The sequence below is a fragment of the Lucilia cuprina genome, chromosome 5 (assembly GCF_022045245.1).
Source record: "Lucilia cuprina isolate Lc7/37 chromosome 5, ASM2204524v1, whole genome shotgun sequence".
Lineage (NCBI taxonomy): Eukaryota > Metazoa > Arthropoda > Insecta > Diptera > Calliphoridae > Lucilia > Lucilia cuprina.
In genome coordinates this window covers 2,774,366-2,793,062 of record NC_060953.1, presented here as the reverse complement: position 1 = coordinate 2,793,062, position 18,697 = coordinate 2,774,366, and the positions used below count along the sequence as shown (strand labels likewise).

The 18,697-nt window shown below is 31.1% G+C and overlaps 1 protein-coding gene and 1 long non-coding RNA gene across 2 annotated transcripts in view; one reads left to right on the top strand and one right to left on the bottom strand.

Moving 5' to 3' along the window:
* LOC124420079 overlaps positions 1-18,697 on the top strand; it is a 74,673-nt gene that overhangs the window by 35,730 nt on the left and 20,246 nt on the right. Inside the window, exon 3 of the long non-coding RNA XR_006941016.1 lies at positions 212-239. This is a non-coding gene — a long non-coding RNA (uncharacterized LOC124420079). The remainder of the gene's footprint in view (positions 1-211; positions 240-18,697) is intronic.
* LOC111675227 (box A-binding factor) overlaps positions 1-18,697 on the bottom strand; it is a 52,596-nt gene that overhangs the window by 20,866 nt on the left and 13,033 nt on the right. Inside the window, exons 2-3 of the mRNA XM_023435954.2 lie at positions 14,374-15,245; positions 14,135-14,298 (exon numbers count right to left, since the gene is read on the bottom strand). Coding sequence (XP_023291722.1) covers positions 14,135-14,298; positions 14,374-15,113 — 904 coding nt within the window. The 5' untranslated portion in view covers positions 15,114-15,245. The remainder of the gene's footprint in view (positions 1-14,134; positions 14,299-14,373; positions 15,246-18,697) is intronic.

Sequence of the window (18,697 nt, the reverse complement as noted above, 5' to 3'; positions counted from 1 at the left end):
TTCTAGTTCAGTTCTAGTTCAGTTCTAGTTCAGTTCTAGTTCAGTTCTAGTTCAGTTCTAGTTCAGCTCTAGTTCAGTTCTAGTTCAGTTCTAGTTCAGTTCTAGTTTGGATCTACTGCAGCTCTAGTCTAGTTCCAGTATTCTTCTTGTTCTCTTCTATTTCTCTATATGCATTCTAAAATTAACTTTTTTCTTTCTTTTTATTTTGCAGATTTCTTTAAATGTGTTGTTAAAAATTGGTAAGTTTAAACTTTTTTTAAATAATCTCTTAACTTTATTGTTAAACAAATTCTTAAACTTCGTATTAAATTATTCTCTATGTTTCTTTAACTTTTTATATTAACTTTGAAAATATTTAAAAGTTTTTTTTGAAAACTTATTTTAAAATCAATTTTTTTCTTTGTTATTTCAAATAAGAAAAACATACATTATTTTCTATATTATTTGTATAACGAAATACAATTCCATTTAAAACATCCATTTTGTCAATTGACAGAAGCATAATATTTGCTGTCAGTTGCAGCTATTGTCCTTTGTTTGATAACATTGTCGAAATTGTATTTTGTTATCGAGTACATGTTCTCATTCTCTCTCTCCCTTCCTTGTTTAAACTAAAGCCAAAAAAGGGGAGCCTCTATTGTATAACAATGAAAAAAAAAAAACAAGCTATGTTAAAAGTGGATTGAGGAAACGAGGGAGTTTTTACTATTAAAGGGGCTGTATCAGTTCAAATATATGCTTAAGCTTTAGCCGAAAAAGGTTAAAACTTACTTTTTATTATTGTTGTTGATGTTTACTTTTTTCGCTTTACAAACTAAATTGAAAAGTTCTCATTTTTCACAAACAATTGTTTGTTTGCTTTTGTTGTTATTTTAAACTGCCAAATATGGCTTGAAAGTTTAATTGTATTGAAGGATTATGCCAATGTCATATTTATTATTGATTAGAGTGCTTTTAAAGGAGAAAGAGAGACACTCCATTGAATTGTATGAAAATTTAAATTTCAAATAAAGTTTTTTTTTCATAAAGTATGATTGAATGAATTTAAGTTTTAATTAAAAACTTTTACAATTAAATGCAAAGAATGTTTTAGTCAGTTTGCTAAAGCCCAAAGGTATTAGAGAAAGTTTAATTCTAAATAACAGCTTATAATGGAAAATGTGTTTACACTAGCAGAAGGTAAAGGAAATTTTATATAAAAATTAACTAAAGTTCTTGTGGTAGGAAAAAAATAAAGTTTCGTTAAGTTAAATTAAATTGTATTTTATCACATTTTGAACGAATTTAGTTATATTACGTCAAATTATCATTAGAAATTTTATAGTTAAAAAAATTAAGTTTCGTTAAGTTTTAAAAGTGTTCAAAATGTGAAATATTTGCTGGATTGTTTTAGTATTTTAGATATATTATATGAATTTGATTAAATGTTCTTAAAAATATCTTTCGTTAAAAAGATAAAGTTTCGTTAAGTTTTTTAAATGGTCTGAAATAAAAATTTTAAGCAATTTCAAATAGTAGCTTAACAAAGCTATACGAATATGTGAAAATTTTCTTTAAAAATTTGTTCGTTAAAAAGAAAAAGTTTCGTTAAGTTTTTTTAAATGATCAGAAATAAAAATTTTAAGCAGTTACAAATAGTAGCTTAAATAAGCTAAACGAATGTGTGAAAAATTCTTTAAAATATTCTTTCGTTAAGAAAATAAAGTTTCGTTAAGTTTTTTAAATGGACAGAAATACAAATTTTAAACAATTTAAAATAGTAGCTTAACTAAGCTATACGAATGTGTGAAAATTTCTCTAAAAAATTCTTTCGTCAAAAAAAATAAAGTTTCGTTAAGTTTTTTAAATGGACAGAAATACAAATTTTAAACAATTTAAAATAGTAGCTTAAATAAGCTATACGAATGTGTGAAAATTTCTCTAAAAAATTCTTTCGTTAAAAAAATAAAGTTTCGTTAAGTTTTTTAAATGGACAGAAATACAAATTTTAAACAGTTTACAATAGTAGTATAACTAAGCTATATGAATGTGTGAAAATTTCTCTAAAAAATTCTTTCGTTAAAAAAATAAAGTTTCGTTAAGTTTTTTATTTGGCTAAAAATTTACATTTTTAGTAAATTTAACTATCAGTTCATAAGCTTTGATTGAATGGGAACAATATTATGTTAAAATTCCTTACGTTCGGAAAAATAAAGTTTCGTTAAGTTTTTTAAATGGATCAAAATAAAATAATTTGGACGTTTTAATTACATGCTATACGAATATGATAAAATTTCTATTTCGCTTTCTTTCATTCTGAAAAATATAGTTTCGTTAATTTTTTTAATAGCTTAAAATTTAAAAATTTTATTAAATTGAAGTATCAGTATATTAGCTTTCATTAAATATAAACAAATTTTCAGTAAAATTCCTTTCATTAAAAAATAAAGTTTCGTAAAGTTTTTAAATTGATAAAAAAAAAAAATGAAAATATTTTAAAGATTTTAAATTGTTAGAATTTCCTTACAAAATGCTTCGTACTTATACTTTTAGTATAAGGTTTTTCGAAAAATAAAGTTTCGTTAAGTTTTTAATTTAACAATTATAGCAAAATTTTTATTTAATTAATTGATTGTTAGTGTAAAGTCATTTTTAATTAAGAATTTTAGCCAAAAATAAAACTGATTTATTACAATTTCATTTTAACTACAAACTCCTACAACAACCAAACTCAAACACTTTAATTTGTAAAGAGTCGACCATTTTGTTCAATAAATAAATGAATGAATGAATAAAACTGAGAAACAGTTGCCACATTATAGCAATGTCAAACTTTTACACTTGAAATGTAAAATTCTTTTTGTTTCACATTTTTTTCAATAATAAAATAATGAAATAATAAAAAACCAACTTTTTGTTAAACAAAAGACTTCCAAAGAGCTCATTATTTTGTACTGTACAATATTATTTAAATAAATAACAAACCAAACAGGAAAAAAATACCATTCATACAACCAAACATCCACTTCTCTTTCCCCGCAACAACACAAAAAAACTCAAATTGAAAAGGTTACAAAAAAATGGCGGTGCGAATTTCCTTTTTAAAGGCTAAATGGGAGCAACAAAAAAAAAACACTAACACAACAATAATGCATGAAAAAAAAACCAACAACAACTTCTATTAAAACAGGAAAAAACAAAAAAAAAGAGTAAAAAAGCACACACATACATTCATTCAAGTGTGTGCTTCACAAAATTTTCATATTGAGAGTTCTCTCCCCGTTATTTTTTTCCACGTAATTCATGGTAATTGTATTTGAGATTGTAACTGTCATTAATTATAGTCTGGAGTTTGTGTTTGTTTATATGTTTTGCTTTTGTTTTGTTCAGTGCAGCTTTTTTAATGAAAATTTTACTTTTTCTGTTGAAAGAATAAAAAAAAACAAATAAAGAATACAAAAAAATAATAATAAATGAAATATTGTGTGATTAATTAAATGTACAATTTTTATCAATGAACCGCATCTCTTAAAGTTAAAAAGTTGCTGAACAAAAAAAAGTTAAACAATTTTTATTTAAAAAACCTTAAAGTAGGCAATAGAAGTTAATGAATTGCAATTAAAGAAATGATATGAAAGCTGAAATTATTTAAACTGAACTGGAACTAAAGCATGAACCTCAACTGAACAAGAACTAAACCATAACTGAACTAGAACTGAACTAGAACTGAACTAGAACTGAACTAGAACTGAACTAGAACTGAACTAGAACTGAACTAGAACTGAACTAGAACTGAACTAGAACTGAACTAGAACTGAACTAGAACTGAACTAGAACTGAACTGAACTAGAACTGAACTAGAACTGAACTAGAACTGAACTAGAACTGAACTAGAACTGAACTAGAACTGAACTAGAACTGAACTAGAACTGAACTAGAACTGAACTAGAACTGAACTAGAACTGAACTAGAACTGAACTAGAACTGAACTAGAACTGAACTAGAACTGAACTAGAACTGAACTAGAACTGAACTAGAACTGAACTAGAACTGAACTAGAACTGAACTAGAACTGAACTAGAACTGAACTAGAACTGAACTAGAACTGAACTAGAACTGAACTAGAACTGAACTAGAACTGAACTAGAACTGAACTAGAACTGAACTAGAACTGAACTAGATCTGAACTAGAACTGAACTAGAACTGAACTAGAACTGAACTAGAACTGAACTAGAACTGAACTAGAACTGAACTAGAACTGAACTAGAACTAGAACTGAACTAGAACGGAACTAGAACTGAACTAGAACTGAACTAGAACTGAACTAGAACTGAACTAGAACTGAACTAGAACTGAACTAGAACTGAACTAGAACTGAACTAGAACTGAACTAGAACTGAACTAGAACTGAACTAGAACTGAACTAGAACTGAACTAGAACTGAACTAGAACTGAACTAGAACTGAACTAGAACTGAACTAGAACTGAACTAGAACTGAACTAGAACTGAACTAGAACTGAACTAGAACTGAACTAGAACTGAACTAGAACTGAACTAGAACTGAACTAGAACTGAACTAGAACTGAACTAGAACTGAACTAGAACTGAACTAGAACTGAACTAGAACTGAACTAGAACTGAACTAGAACTGAACTAGAACTGAACTAGAACTGAACTAGATCTGAACTAGAACTGAACTAGAACTGAACTAGAACTGAACTAGAACTGAACTAGAACTGAACTAGAACTGAACTAGAACTGAACTAGAACTGAACTAGAACTGAACTAGAACTGAACTAGAACTGAACTAGAACTGAACTAGAACTGAACTAGAACTGAACTAGAACTGAACTAGAACTGAACTAGAACTGAACTAGAACTGAACTAGAACTGAACTAGAACTGAACTAGAACTGAACTAGAACTGAACTAGAACTGAACTAGAACTGAACTAGAACTGAACTAGAACTGAACTAGAACTGAACTAGAACGGAACTAGAACTGAACTAGAACTGAACTGGAACTGAACTAGAACTGAACTAGAACTGAACTAGAACTGAACTAGAACTGAACTAGAACAGAACTAGAACAGAACTAGAACTAGAACTGAACTAGAACTGAACTAGAACTGAACTAGAATTGAACTAGAACTAAACTGGAACTAAACTAGAACTGAACTTAAACTGAACTATAACTGAACTAGAACTGAACTAGAACTAAACTAGAACTGAACTAGAACTGAACTAGAACTGAACTAAAACTCAACTAGAACTGAACTAGAACTGAACTAGAACTGAACTAAAACTGAACTAGAACTGAACTAGAACCGAAATAGGAGTGTTTTATTTACCCTGCATCACCTAAACTAAAACAACATTAATTTTCTAAAAAAGCAAGAAAAAAATATTTTAAAGCAAAAATAATCATTCAAACAAATTGTAATTATGAAAATGAAGACAATGATTGACGAAAACGACAACTACAACATTAATAACAACAACAGCAACAATTATAATTAATCACGAATGAATTGTTATGCAGTTGAGCAAAAACAAATAACTTGAGAAAAGAAGCCCCCCACGCATATCACAAGCAGCAACAACAATAAGAAATTGAAATGAAACGAAATAAAAAAAACATAAATTGATGAACTCGTACATGGTCGTTTACTCGTGAGGCTTGCAAACATACATTTAATTGAACCAGTTTAATAAACTCTACTCACATACACAGGTTACCATTAGCAAGAGTAATAATATGCAGTTAGAAAACAACAATAACAAAACATGAGCTTAACTACGAACATTAGAATGTATGAGTATTATTGCTGTTGTTAATATTGGGTCTTTTTTTCTGTAAGAATATCATCTGTTATGGAGTAAAATTGCAAGTAAAAAGAGTTATTTGTTGTTGCTATATATAGTGTACTGTGTAATACAAGAATGGCTTCGCAAAAACAAAAGTCAAGAAACAATAGCAACAACAACAGGCAAGCAAATTAATTAAAAATCTAGAAACAAAAGACAAGTTAAAAGGTTTTCATTTTTTTCACTTCGAAAATGACGACGTCTTTGCTTAACAAATTTGTAAACAATACCAAACTTTTGTCAACTCCAGACTAAGGTACGATATTGTTTATTGTTTCGTATACGGATTCCTTGTTGGTGGAGAGGGTTAAAGTTGACACAAATTAAATGTGGTCTGTGCAATGTCTCTAAGTGTGATGTAATGTACAATAGGTAATGATTTCCATAGAGAAAATTGTTTGTAAAATAAGGTTTCTAAACCATGCGAAGTTATTATAAGGAAAATTCAAAAATAGACTATAATTTAGATTATAAACTAGACAAGACTAAAGACTAGATTATAGAGTAGACTAGACTATAGACTAGACCATAGACAATACTATAGACTAGAATATAGACTAGACCATAGACCAGACTATGGACAAGACTATGGACTAGACCATAGACCAGACTATGGACAAGACTATGGACTAGACTATAGTCTATAGACTAGACTATAAACTAGATTATAGACTAGACTATAGACTAGACTATAGACTAGACTATAGACTAGACTATAGACTAGACTATAGACTAGACTATAGACTAGACTATAGACTAGACTATAGACTAGACTATAGACTAGACTATAGACTAGACTATAGACTAGACTATAGACTAGACTATAGACTAGACTATAGACTAGACTATAGACTAGACTATAGACTAGACTATAGACTAGACTATAGACTAGACTATAGACTAGACTATAGACTAGACTATAGACTAGACTATAGACTAGACTATAGACTAGACTATAGACTAGACTATAGACTAGACTATAGACTAGACTATAGACTAGACTATAGACTAGACTATAGACTAGACTATAGACTAGACTATAGACTAGACTATAGACTAGACTATAGACTAGACTATAGACTAGACTATAGACTAGACTATAGACTAGACTATAGACTAGACTATAGACTAGACTATAGACTAGACTATAGACTAGACTATAGACTAGACTATAGACTAGACTATAGACTAGACTATAGACTAGACTATAGACTAGACTATAGACTAGACTATAGACTAGACTATAGACTAGACTATAGACTAGACTATAGACTAGACTATAGACTAGACTATAGACTAGACTATAGACTAGACTATAGACTAGACTATAGACTAGACTATAGACTAGACTATAGACTAGACTATAGACTAGACTATAGACTAGACTATAGACTAGACTATAGACTAGACTATAGACTAGACTATAGACTAGACTATAGACTAGACTATAGACTAGATTATAGACTAGACTATAGCCTAGACTATAGACTAGACTAGACTATAAACTAGACTATAGACTAGACTATAGACTAGACTATAGACTAGACTATAGACTAGACTATAGACTAGACTATAGACTAGACTATAGACTAGACTATAGACTAGACTATAGACTAGACAATAAATTGGACTAATCTATAGACTATAAGTTAGAATGTAGACTAGACTATAGACCAGAATATAGTCTAACTATAGTACAGTCTATAGTGTAGACTATAAAGTCTAGACTATAGTTTATTTTATTTCGCCATTTGTCCCACTAACCCTCTAATTACTTGTAGTACTGTGTTAAAGTGTTTCCATTCACTTCCATTTTTCTACGCTTCACATCCTCTTTAATTTAGTTTAAAGTTTATTTTCTCGAGCTATTTGTTGTGTAGTTGTGTGTTTGCAGTTTGCGGTTTGTTGATAGATAGATAGACCACTTCAGATAAATATGATTTAATTTCCTAATCAAAATTTTTCTACAACAAAGGATGCTAATACAACAACAACCACAAAATATAACAGAAAACATATTGTCCTGTATAGTCAACGTCTGCCGTTGCTGTTTGCCAAACCCAATATGACAGAAAACTGAGACACTGTGATAGATTCAGGAAACATATTGTTTGGCAAACCCACCATTTACTCACTGATTTAATTTTTTTTTTTTCAATTCTATACACTTCAAGCATCATCCAACCATTTATGCTTTTTAGTTTAAAAAATATATGTTTTTATTACTGCCTGCGTTCGTTACAATATTCTCGTTTTACAAAAAGCTTCGCCAAAATGTAACAATTGAATTTTTGAATTCTTTTTTGTTTCTTTTTTTATATATAACTGTATGATAAAGACAGAGTTCTTTTTTTTTTTGTTTCCGGTTGCTGAAACAGTATTCTATAAAAGCGGTAAGGGTGTTTAACAAGTACTTGTATTATTAGGTTGTCCTTCACAGGCTTAGGCAACAGACATCATCAACTTCAACATTGTTAGCAGAACCCAAAAATGGAAAAAAATAATAACAGTTAGTTAATATTTTTTAGTTATTTTTTTCATAACTCAAGTACGCCGAGTACTTGTAACAAAAAGGTGATTGGAAATATGTTTTCTATTTAGTTTTTTATTTTCCCTTAAAATAAATATTTTTTACTTCACAGAATAAAAATAATAAAAAAATATGAAAATAATAACAACCATTATAATAGTAATAATAACAACAACAGTTGCAGCAGCAGCAATATGTTTTGATTATACACACACACACAACTATTTTTTATATCCTTTTTTTAACCTAAGTGAGAGTAAACCTTTTGGGCCACCGCAACAACAACAATATTGAGAAAAATACATTAAATACTTATCATAATCATAATAATAATAACAGTAACAATAACAAACAACAAACTATTTCGATTATATAATTGAAAATAAGCATTATCCTGTTTTTTTTTTCTATATAAAGAAAAATTGTTGGGGTTTCTGTGTGTGTTGTGGATAAGAATAACAAATCATTTTATTGTTAGTTACATAAAATTTGTGTTAGTCATTGAAATAAATTGTTTAGTTGTTGAGTTTTTGCTTAAATGGAAAAAAATCTTTAAAGATTTTAGCGGTTTTTAATCAAACGATTTTTTATTTCAAGTGGAAAACTTGAGTTTTAAAAAAAAAATTTTAAGCAAAATTTGCTTAGTACTTTGTTATGATCGAAACAAAGAAATTTTTGAAGAATATTCTTTCCGGCAAATCTTTCTACGCGAAGGTTTAAAACCGTTATAAATCATATTATGCTTCTTTCTATTTGGGCACAGTGGACGTAAAGATCACTTCTAATACCCTTCGATCACCTGCCAAAATATTCTCTAATATCCATATCCGATAAATTCTTCTGATCATTTATATATGTAGAACTCTACTACCGCTCCCATTTAGTAATACACTTAAATCCTGCAACTAGGATCGCTGTGAGATCACTTACGAAGGTAACTCCTAACTTCCATATCCCATAAATTGATTACTTTTAGCAGTCAACTAGCGATCAATGTTCTTGCGAATCAATAAGAACCTCTTCGACTGCATCCTATTAAGTCCAACAACATTAATATTCCCATAGGATGTTCGAAATAAGACAGCTTTCATCGATCACGAATGAAGAAATGTTCTCCTTCATAAAGATCAATGTTGATAGACATCAATGTGTAAGGAAGATATTATTAATGAGAGTGCGTAAGGGAAACCAAAGTAAGACGATTTCACATGATGCATTAAAACTCATTCTTCTGTAGGATTTCAGTTATATGTAACAACTGCAACCTACACTTGTAAAACAACCAAACGATCTATGTGCTGTCCTGCTCTGCAGCAGACCAAGAACAAGGTATCAGATTTTATGATGTGTACCTAAAAAAAATCTAATGAACTTTGTTTGAAGCTCCCAAACCATGGACATAAAAAGTTCGCCCAAGAGGCCAAATAGACTTCGTGTGTTTTCGCTAAATCACAAGCTATCCCCATAACCAAACTTTAACTTAACATCTAAAGAAGTCTAAGTGGTCTCAGAGAGTACGAAGCACTCGTTCTCATTTCTTAGATAAAAGCTGCTGCACCGTTTGCTCACTAAATAAGAAAAGTTGGGTGCATGTCTGATCGTAATGCCTACCCAGAATCGAGCGCACAAACGTTATCAGCAAGAGTGCAGAGTTTGTCTTGATTTAGACTATTTGACTGTGCCAGACCCTAGCCTCCTAGAGATCAAGTTATGTGAATGAATTCAATTTGAGAAATTTTACATCGAGACTTCTGCTTGTTCAGAAACTGATTTCTCTTGATCTCCAAAAGATCATTTGACAAGAGATCACAATATACACATGTCTTATAAACAGCAAACGTCAAAAGACATGATAAAATATCATAAATTGTACTGATCTCGATATGAGAATATCAAGGAAACGAAAGTAAACGAGCGGAATCTCCCGGTACAATTGATCTAAATATAATCGGAGGGGATTCTAGAGTAATTTGATACATACCATCATCTCAGGTTATTAACGTGTGTCGATTGTTATGATCATTAGTCCTAATGATTAAGAGAATAGCAAGGAGTTATAAAGGATCATATTGTTTCGAGGATTCATGTGCTTTCGATGGGAGAGAAGAGAACTTTTATTCAGAACTTTTGAGCTTTCCATGGAAATGTCTGTGGCAAAAAAGTGTTTCAGTGTTTCTTGGTCCTTTAGCTAAAATTTGTGTAGATGTTAAGGCTGATCTTAGCTTGCTTTCGTAATTATTGTGTGTACATTGTGGTCTTTTTGACAACTTTGTGGCCACAATGATTCCATAAGAAGCCCCAAATCTCTCAAAATACCTCATGTTAAAATACATTGTCTTAACTTTTAATTAAATGTTAATCCAAGAGGAAAATGTTATTCAAACAACTAATCTGGGAAATAGTTTCCAAATAAAGATAATTTTCATTTATATGCAAAACTTCTATTTCGCTTATTTATTTTATATAATAATTAATGCAAATACCTTTAGAAATATAAACCAGGTTGTGGTATTTTTCTTAACAATTTTCAATTATCCTTAACACAAGGTGCTTATGATATTTAAGACGATAAGTTTCTAGTTTATTTGCTGACTATCTCTGTTGAAACAGACAGTCTGTCAGCTATCGTGAATAAATTCGTATAAACTCGTTGTGTCATTGTGTCACAACAATTGACAATATGCCTGGTGTCATTGTTGAGTCTAAGAAATTTTTGGGTAATTTTGAAGACGTCACCATACTTTTGGGCCTTTGTTATGCTAAATGAAAAAAAGTTACATTAAAAGAAATGTCTCGTCGGCATCAAATGTGGATTAGAACAGAAGCGGCGGTGGTGGTGGTGGGAGAGCAGAAAGAAAAGTGACGACGTTGTATTGAAATAATAATAGAGAGTAAAGTTAATACAGTACCAAGGACACGTGTCAAACGTAAGGCAAATATTTCACCCTCCTACCTACTCACACTATCTGTAGACAAGCTTATTTTAGGCTGAAAGAAATTAAAACCCAAACTACTCATATTGAACTGAATTGAATTCAAATTAAATTAAAAATTTTCATAAGATTCTTATATGCCGGGGTCTCTCAATCAGTGGTTACATGACTGGTTGTTTAGCATTATTTGTGGGACACGCGTCATCTATTTTCTCATTTGGCTTAAACGGGGATTATTTAAAGCGAACTACTTAACTAAGCTGCAACTAGTTAACTTGCAACAAAACGTTGATATCTCAGATTAGGTTTTGTTCAGGGGCGTGATTTGGCAACCCTTCAGTTTGTTTGTTAGCTTTAGGAAGAAGTGGTTTTTAAAAGAGCTTAATCTCATTCTCTCTGTCTCTTTATTTTATCCTGTATGTGTTTTATATAGTGTCATGTCATTTTGTAAAATCTATTTGTTTGTTTTATTTTATATTCGTGATAAAACTAGTGTCATTGTTTGACAGTTGATGTCATCTTTGTCATTTGCTTCAAAATCTTATCTACATATAAAATATTAATTCAAAAAATTGTTAACTAGCTTGTCTGTCTGTCTGTCAAACACTCGTTAAGGATTTCAAATAAATTTTCGTTTAGTCATTCAACGACAAGCTGTTTAAAGGAAAGTAAAGTGTTAGCGGGTAAGTTACAGTATAAAGAGTGTGGGAAATATGATGAACTAAGTGTGCCAATGATTATGGCGAAATTTGAGGGTTTTTTTCTAATTGAATATTCATTTAAAATGTTTTACATTCAATATGTAATTGAAAGGAAGGCAAGCAGAGATTATAAAAGTGCTTAGGTCAAAATAGTTATTTAAACAATTGCTGCCGGCTGAAGGTGTTTTAAAAGCCTGGGAGAAGTCATTTAAGTGCTAAAAACAAATTTGTTTAAGTGTTTTTTGGATTTTGTTCTCATATTTCGAAAGTTTGTGTTTAGTTAGGAAAGATGAATAAAACTTTTAAAAAGAGTTTCATTATAAATAGAACAAGTGTAAAGTGGTTGATAGTAGTATTACAACAACAAAAATTTTGGCTTTAATCCTTGTTAACTTCCTGTTAAAAGAGGAACTAATCGAAAATCGAAAGAGTTGTAGAATGTTAGTCAATTATTGCCCTGTAAATAGGATTTTCTTGATACTAAAGCTGTTTTAGCGTTGCACATCCATCAAGCCGAAACGGCTCAAATCGGCGGCAGCTGGCCGCTGGTAATATTTTACAAGCCACTCCGCCGCCGAATTCATTCGGCTCAAAAGCTAAGCCGGCTTAAACGTAGCCGCTGATAAAGATTGGAATCGTACAGACCATTATACAGAGATTTTTCAATATAATAAACGCTTATAATGTCAATTTCCGGGAAAAAAGTTCTATTGAGCCGGCAATTTAGCCGCCGCCGCCCACCATTTGGTATTGGCTTGTATATCTGCGCGAAACCCAGCATTGAAATCTTGAGACTCAATACTCTATAAATTACAAAAATCAAAACTTTTCTGGTACCGATTGCACGCCCTTCATTGTTTCGGACTTTGGCTTGTGGTGGATATTTGAAAAGTCCTTTTGAGGTGCACATAGTTGAAACCCAAATCAACTTTTCAAATGTTTTTGATATCATCCTGGGGCATGTTACCTTGGTGAACTCTCTCTCTCACACTCTATTGGAATCCTATAAATGACGAGTCAATGACGAGACGAGTTAAGAGATCATAACTTATCTGGTAACGGTTACCCGCCCTTCATTATTTCGGACTTTTTCTTGTGGTGGATATTGGAAAGGTCTTTTTGAGGTGCACATAGTTTAAACCCAAATCTACTTTTCAAATATCATCGTTATGCATGTTACCTTAGTGAACCGCTCTCACCTTCTATTGGAATTCTATAAATGACAAATCAATGACGAGACGAGTCAAGAGATCATACCAGTTGCTTGCACTTCATTGTTTCGCAATTTAGCTTGTGATGGATATTGAAAAGATCACTTTGAGGTGCACGTAGTTGAAACCCAAATCGACTTTTCAAATGTTGTTGATATCATCATGGGGCATGTTACCTTGGTGAACCTCTCTCACCTTCTATTGGAAAGCTATAAATGACGAGTCAATTCACTCGTGGTCTTACTAGGAATACCAACTTAACGGTTGCTCGCCGATCATTGTTTCAAACTTTGCCTTATTGTGGATAATGGAAAGATCGCTTCGAATGGCAGTTAGTTGAAACTCAAAACGTCGAAACTTACCGCAGTAAGTCCCATGTGTGTAGGGAACGATGTCTAGACTTATAGATAGATACCATACTTCCACTACCACTAATACGACTCTAAGTGCAGGTGTCGAAACAACAGAGACCATTCTGATCAAGGATGGCTTTAGAAATCGTTTGAAGATTGTCAGACACTCTATAACGAATCTTGTCGGAGATGACATTTCTCGAGTACTTGAGCATGTACTTTTACATGCGTACGTGATTCACTTACAGTGCGCTTAGTTTGTCAAGGCAGGCGCTCACGTAAAGCACTCTAGGAATCTCTCTTTAAATTTGTACTGATCCAACTAATGCAATAACGATTCAGACAAATGTTTGAAAAGTTTGCTATTTGAAATTTGCAAAATTTCCGTCTGTCCGTACGAACATCAAAATCGTTTACATAAAGGCCCCCGATATCTTGAGAATGCAAACATATTTTCGAGAATGTTTTGTCTACAGCCCATAGAAATATCAAATAAAAGCTTGTTGAAAGAACTGTCCAACACATTTTACAAAAGAATAGTATTTAAAAAATCACTTACCCAATCTCTTCGATATCTCTGAATTGTGCATTTTTGGATTGTCTTGGGCAATTTTTCTGCGCTGCAGTCGAGACCACACCATAAAAGCATTCATTGGACGTTTTATATGTTCTTCGTTTTGACGTTTCGTTGTATTTTGTATCATCAGGCTGAAAAAGACATCGCTGTGCAAAAAAAGGGAAGAACTTTAATAAAAACCCTTCCTTTATAAGGCAACATATAATTAGTTTTACACTTACCTAGCGCTACCGCCGCTATTCATAAGACTGCCCATATTTTGATGTAAATTTGTCATGGGCGATGATTGGGCACTGTGATGCAGATGAGCTGCTGCTGCCGCCGCCATGGCTGATGAATTTGCTGAAGACGTTGCTACGGAACTGTTATCTGCCGCCGTTGATGAGTGACTGTGATTAGCGGCGGAGTGATTTAAGTGATCCGTTTGCCTTAAAGAAGCCAAAGAACGGCTGGATGAGGAGGAGAGTGGATGAGAGTGTAATGAAGGCGAGCTATTGGAGTGTGAAGTAGCGACCGTTTGCAAATGGCTGGAGGGATGTGAAGCGTGATGTAATATATAATTGTGAGCGCTAGAATTCTGTTGTAAATGCTGAGAACTACTGCTAACCGAGTTACTGTGCGAGGCTAATGTAGGAGCCGATGAATGCTGAACACTTTGTAAACCACACAAAGAATTTAAAGTTAAATGATTACCTCCGCTCTGTTGTAAACTAGAGGCGGAATTCAAATGACTATTATGATGATGTTGATGCTGTTGTTGGGCCTGTTGCTGTTGCTGATGGTGCTGCTGATGATGATGATGTACCGCTGCTGCTAACTGTTCAATATGACTACCGGTTGAAGAACTAACAGCCGATGAACTATTACCAAAATGATTGGAAAGTGTTTGTCCCGTGGAGATAGAGAGTGGATGTGCTAACGATATCCCAGAGAGTGATATTGATGGAATATGTTCCATCATTCTGGGCAGACAAGCATAGAATTATTAACAACAACTACAACAACACCAGTACAAATTTTTTGAATATGTTTAGAGATTATGATGACACCTCTGCTTGCTGTTGCTGCTGCTGCCAATAAATCCCCAACAATGCTGCAAAGACAAATAGAAAAATTAATAAAAATCCAATTAGTCAAAGGGGTCTATAATTGTAAACCCTTTGTTAAAGTGAGATTTATTTGTAAATTAAATTTTTAAATTGATTTATTATTTTTCTTTTATTTACATAAGAAAGCAACACCTTTTCGTAGATTGTTTACTAGGCACCCCTTGAAGTTTTAACACATTATTTGTTAGCGCGTTATGTTGTTAGACATTTAATTAAAATCTATGTTTAGGGCTTTTGTCTTAACTCGAGAAAATACCTGTTAACTTTTTTTTATTCAAACAAAATCAGTGTGAAATCTGTCATAACTTTCAAAATAGAGTCAAATAACAAATTTATTTATTTTAAAACATTAAAAATTTTAAATAATTTTCTATTGTTTAAAATGTTAAACAATAGTTGGGTATTAATTATGATTAATTGTTTTGATTAAGATAAGAAAAACTTGTATGAATATATGTTTAAAACAGACCTATCAAAACCGAAAATCTGTTTAGCATTTACACCGATTCCCACTGCTTTAAAGAGAGATAATTTTATATTTGTGTTTAAAACAATAGATTAATTTTTTAACAAATTTTTAAAACAAAAGTTGTAAAATTAATAATTTATATTTATCCAATTCATAATGGATATTGTACGGTTGTGTCGTAGTATGTTGTAATTTTTTTATAATTTATTTGTTTTTGTTTAAAAAAATTTTGTTTTAAAAAATGACATACAACGATACGACATCGATTGTGAATTGGACAATTATTTTTGATATTTTAATCTTAATTTTTAACAGTTAAAGATGAATTTTTTTAACGGTTTTAAATTTCTCTACATTTAGTTCAATCTAAGTTTTTAACTAAAATAGTTTTACAGTTTCCTTTCTTCAGAAATTTTCACTTTAAAAGAACTTGGGAGTAGGTGGATTCTTTGAAAATATACTTTTTTAAAAAAGTACTTTTTTCGAAATCCACGTTCAAAAGTCTACCGATATCTAAAGGGTCAAACAATAGATTAATCTGACACCTATTCCAATTATCATTTTTGCAATTTTCATTCAAAGATCCGTAAAGCATCATTTCTAGATAAAAAAAGTCGATTCAGTACACATCTTAGTTAAGAGTAATTTTTGTTCAAGACCCTGATATCGTATGGGTCCAATTCAATCAGATGGTGTTGTCATTAAAATAAGAAAAACTATTTCTTTAAAACAACTTTATAAAGGTTCCATTGTTGTTAAATAGAAACCGATGTTGTAATGTCCATCCGTTATATAGTATATATGTATATTTCATCAAATCCCCAGATATCGTATCAATCGAAATCTTGTTGTAATCTAATAATCTCCCCATTAGTGAATGAAGTAAAATTCAGTTGCGAATGGATGGATGGAGCGATATCTGTCTTTACATTTGTTTGTTAACATTGACCTTTCAAAGACTTTGTATACTAAAGGGAGTCTGATCATGGACTAAAACCACAAAGAATTTCGGTATTTGTTTTGTTAAATTCATAATTCTTAAACTAATTAAAAGAAAATAGAGTAGTTTGAATGATGTCCGTCTATCTTTATAAATAATGTGTGTCTATCTTTATAAATAATGTCCGTCTATTCTTTTATGTATTTGAAAGTTAACTTCCCGAGAACCTTAGTTACCTAGTTAAGCATATTTTTTGGATTAATCAAACATATATTTCATTTGTAATTTCCGCAATTTTCAATTTTAAAAACATTAAAGTCTTTAAATTAACTTGGTAGATTTAACTACATATTTCGTTTCTCCGTTAAGGTTGGGGTCTTAAGGTGTCTGATATTTTAAATCTTTATCTACACGACAAGTAACGTTATTACAGTAAAGATAAATGTTTGCTAAAACAAACCCATTAGAGCTATCAGTATTGATTAAGTGATGTCCGTCCATTCAAATTATTTAAAACAAATATTTAAAGTCCTTTACACTCTTTAGAATTTAGGACAATCCAAAGGTAGTTTACAGTTATTAAAATAGATTTGCTAACGTCCGTCTGTCCATATATTAGTTGAGAATTTTAAATTTAAGTTTTCAAAGTTTAAAAGTTTTTTTTTTTGACTTAAATCTTAGATCTTAATCGTTAGCTAATCGTCCAAAAATTTTGTTACTAACAATCTTTATAAAAAGTTGAGAAAATAATCTTTCCGAAAGCTGACAGTGAAAAAGATTTAAAAATGTCTATCCGAACGTACATTAAAGCTGTGATACACAGTTGTCAGATCTTACAACGTTGTCAGTAAAATGTTCAGAAAATGTCTAATAATCGTCTGAACTTACAATTTTGTTACTAACAATCTTTATAAAAAGTTGAGAAAATAAACTTTCCAAAGGCTGCATACTGAAAGTGAAAACGATTTAAAAATATCTATCCGATCCGCTGTTATACACGGTTGTCATATCTTACAAAATTGTGAGTAAAATATTCATAAAATGTCTAATAATCGTCTGAACTTACAATTTTTCTTTTGCAAAGTTGTCAGAAAAAGTATTACCGATAATATTGCAAGACAAAATTTGTAAGTTGACAGTAATATTAGACATTTTCCGCACATTTTACTGTCAACGTTGTAAGACAACCGTGTATACATAGCATTATCTGAAAAAACATTTTTCATTGTCAGCAGTTATCTGACGTCTTAACGTTGGTCTTAAATCTTACAGTCATTTTGTCCGTCTGTCTGTATATTGGTTTAAAGAAATTGCAAAGTCTCTTGTCTGGACCTTAATCTTGGATTTGTGAGATATCGGAAGTTGGTTATTGATATTGTGTAAAAATAATAGTTCATATTTTCCTTCAAAATAGCTTCTGGCACATAATGGTTTCTATTTGTTGAAGTCTGTCTGTCTGTCCGTATAATAATTGAAATCAACTATCCAAAGTTCTAAGTTATAAGCCAAAATCTTAGATTTTTACAGTTTTATGCGAGAGAATTACGTTACCGAAATTCTGCTAAAATATTTGTTAAGATTTACTTTTCTAAAAGAGTTTACAGCTTGTAGAGTGTGTTTCACAATGTCCGTCTGTCCGTTTGTTAATTTCAATCAGCATTCGGTTCCTACTTTTAAAACTTTTATAAAGAATTTGTTCTAAACTTTAAAATACAGTCGCCTTAAACACATTTAATCCCCTTTCTTTAAACAAATCTAAAAACTTTTAAACTAAATAAATATTAACACAACTATTTGCTTGCAACAATAGTCCTTACAAATCCCTTTTTATTTTAAACCAAAGGAGGTCATTGCTAAATTAAATTCACTTTATTTTCAACACTTAATCGTTTATTAAACAATTTTCACTTAAATTCGTACATTGTAATCTTCGTTGTAAATATTTGTTTACACATCTTAAAAATTTATTAGGTCGTCACTTCAATGCCATGAACAGGATCTAACGACGACGGCCTTAAACAGAAATT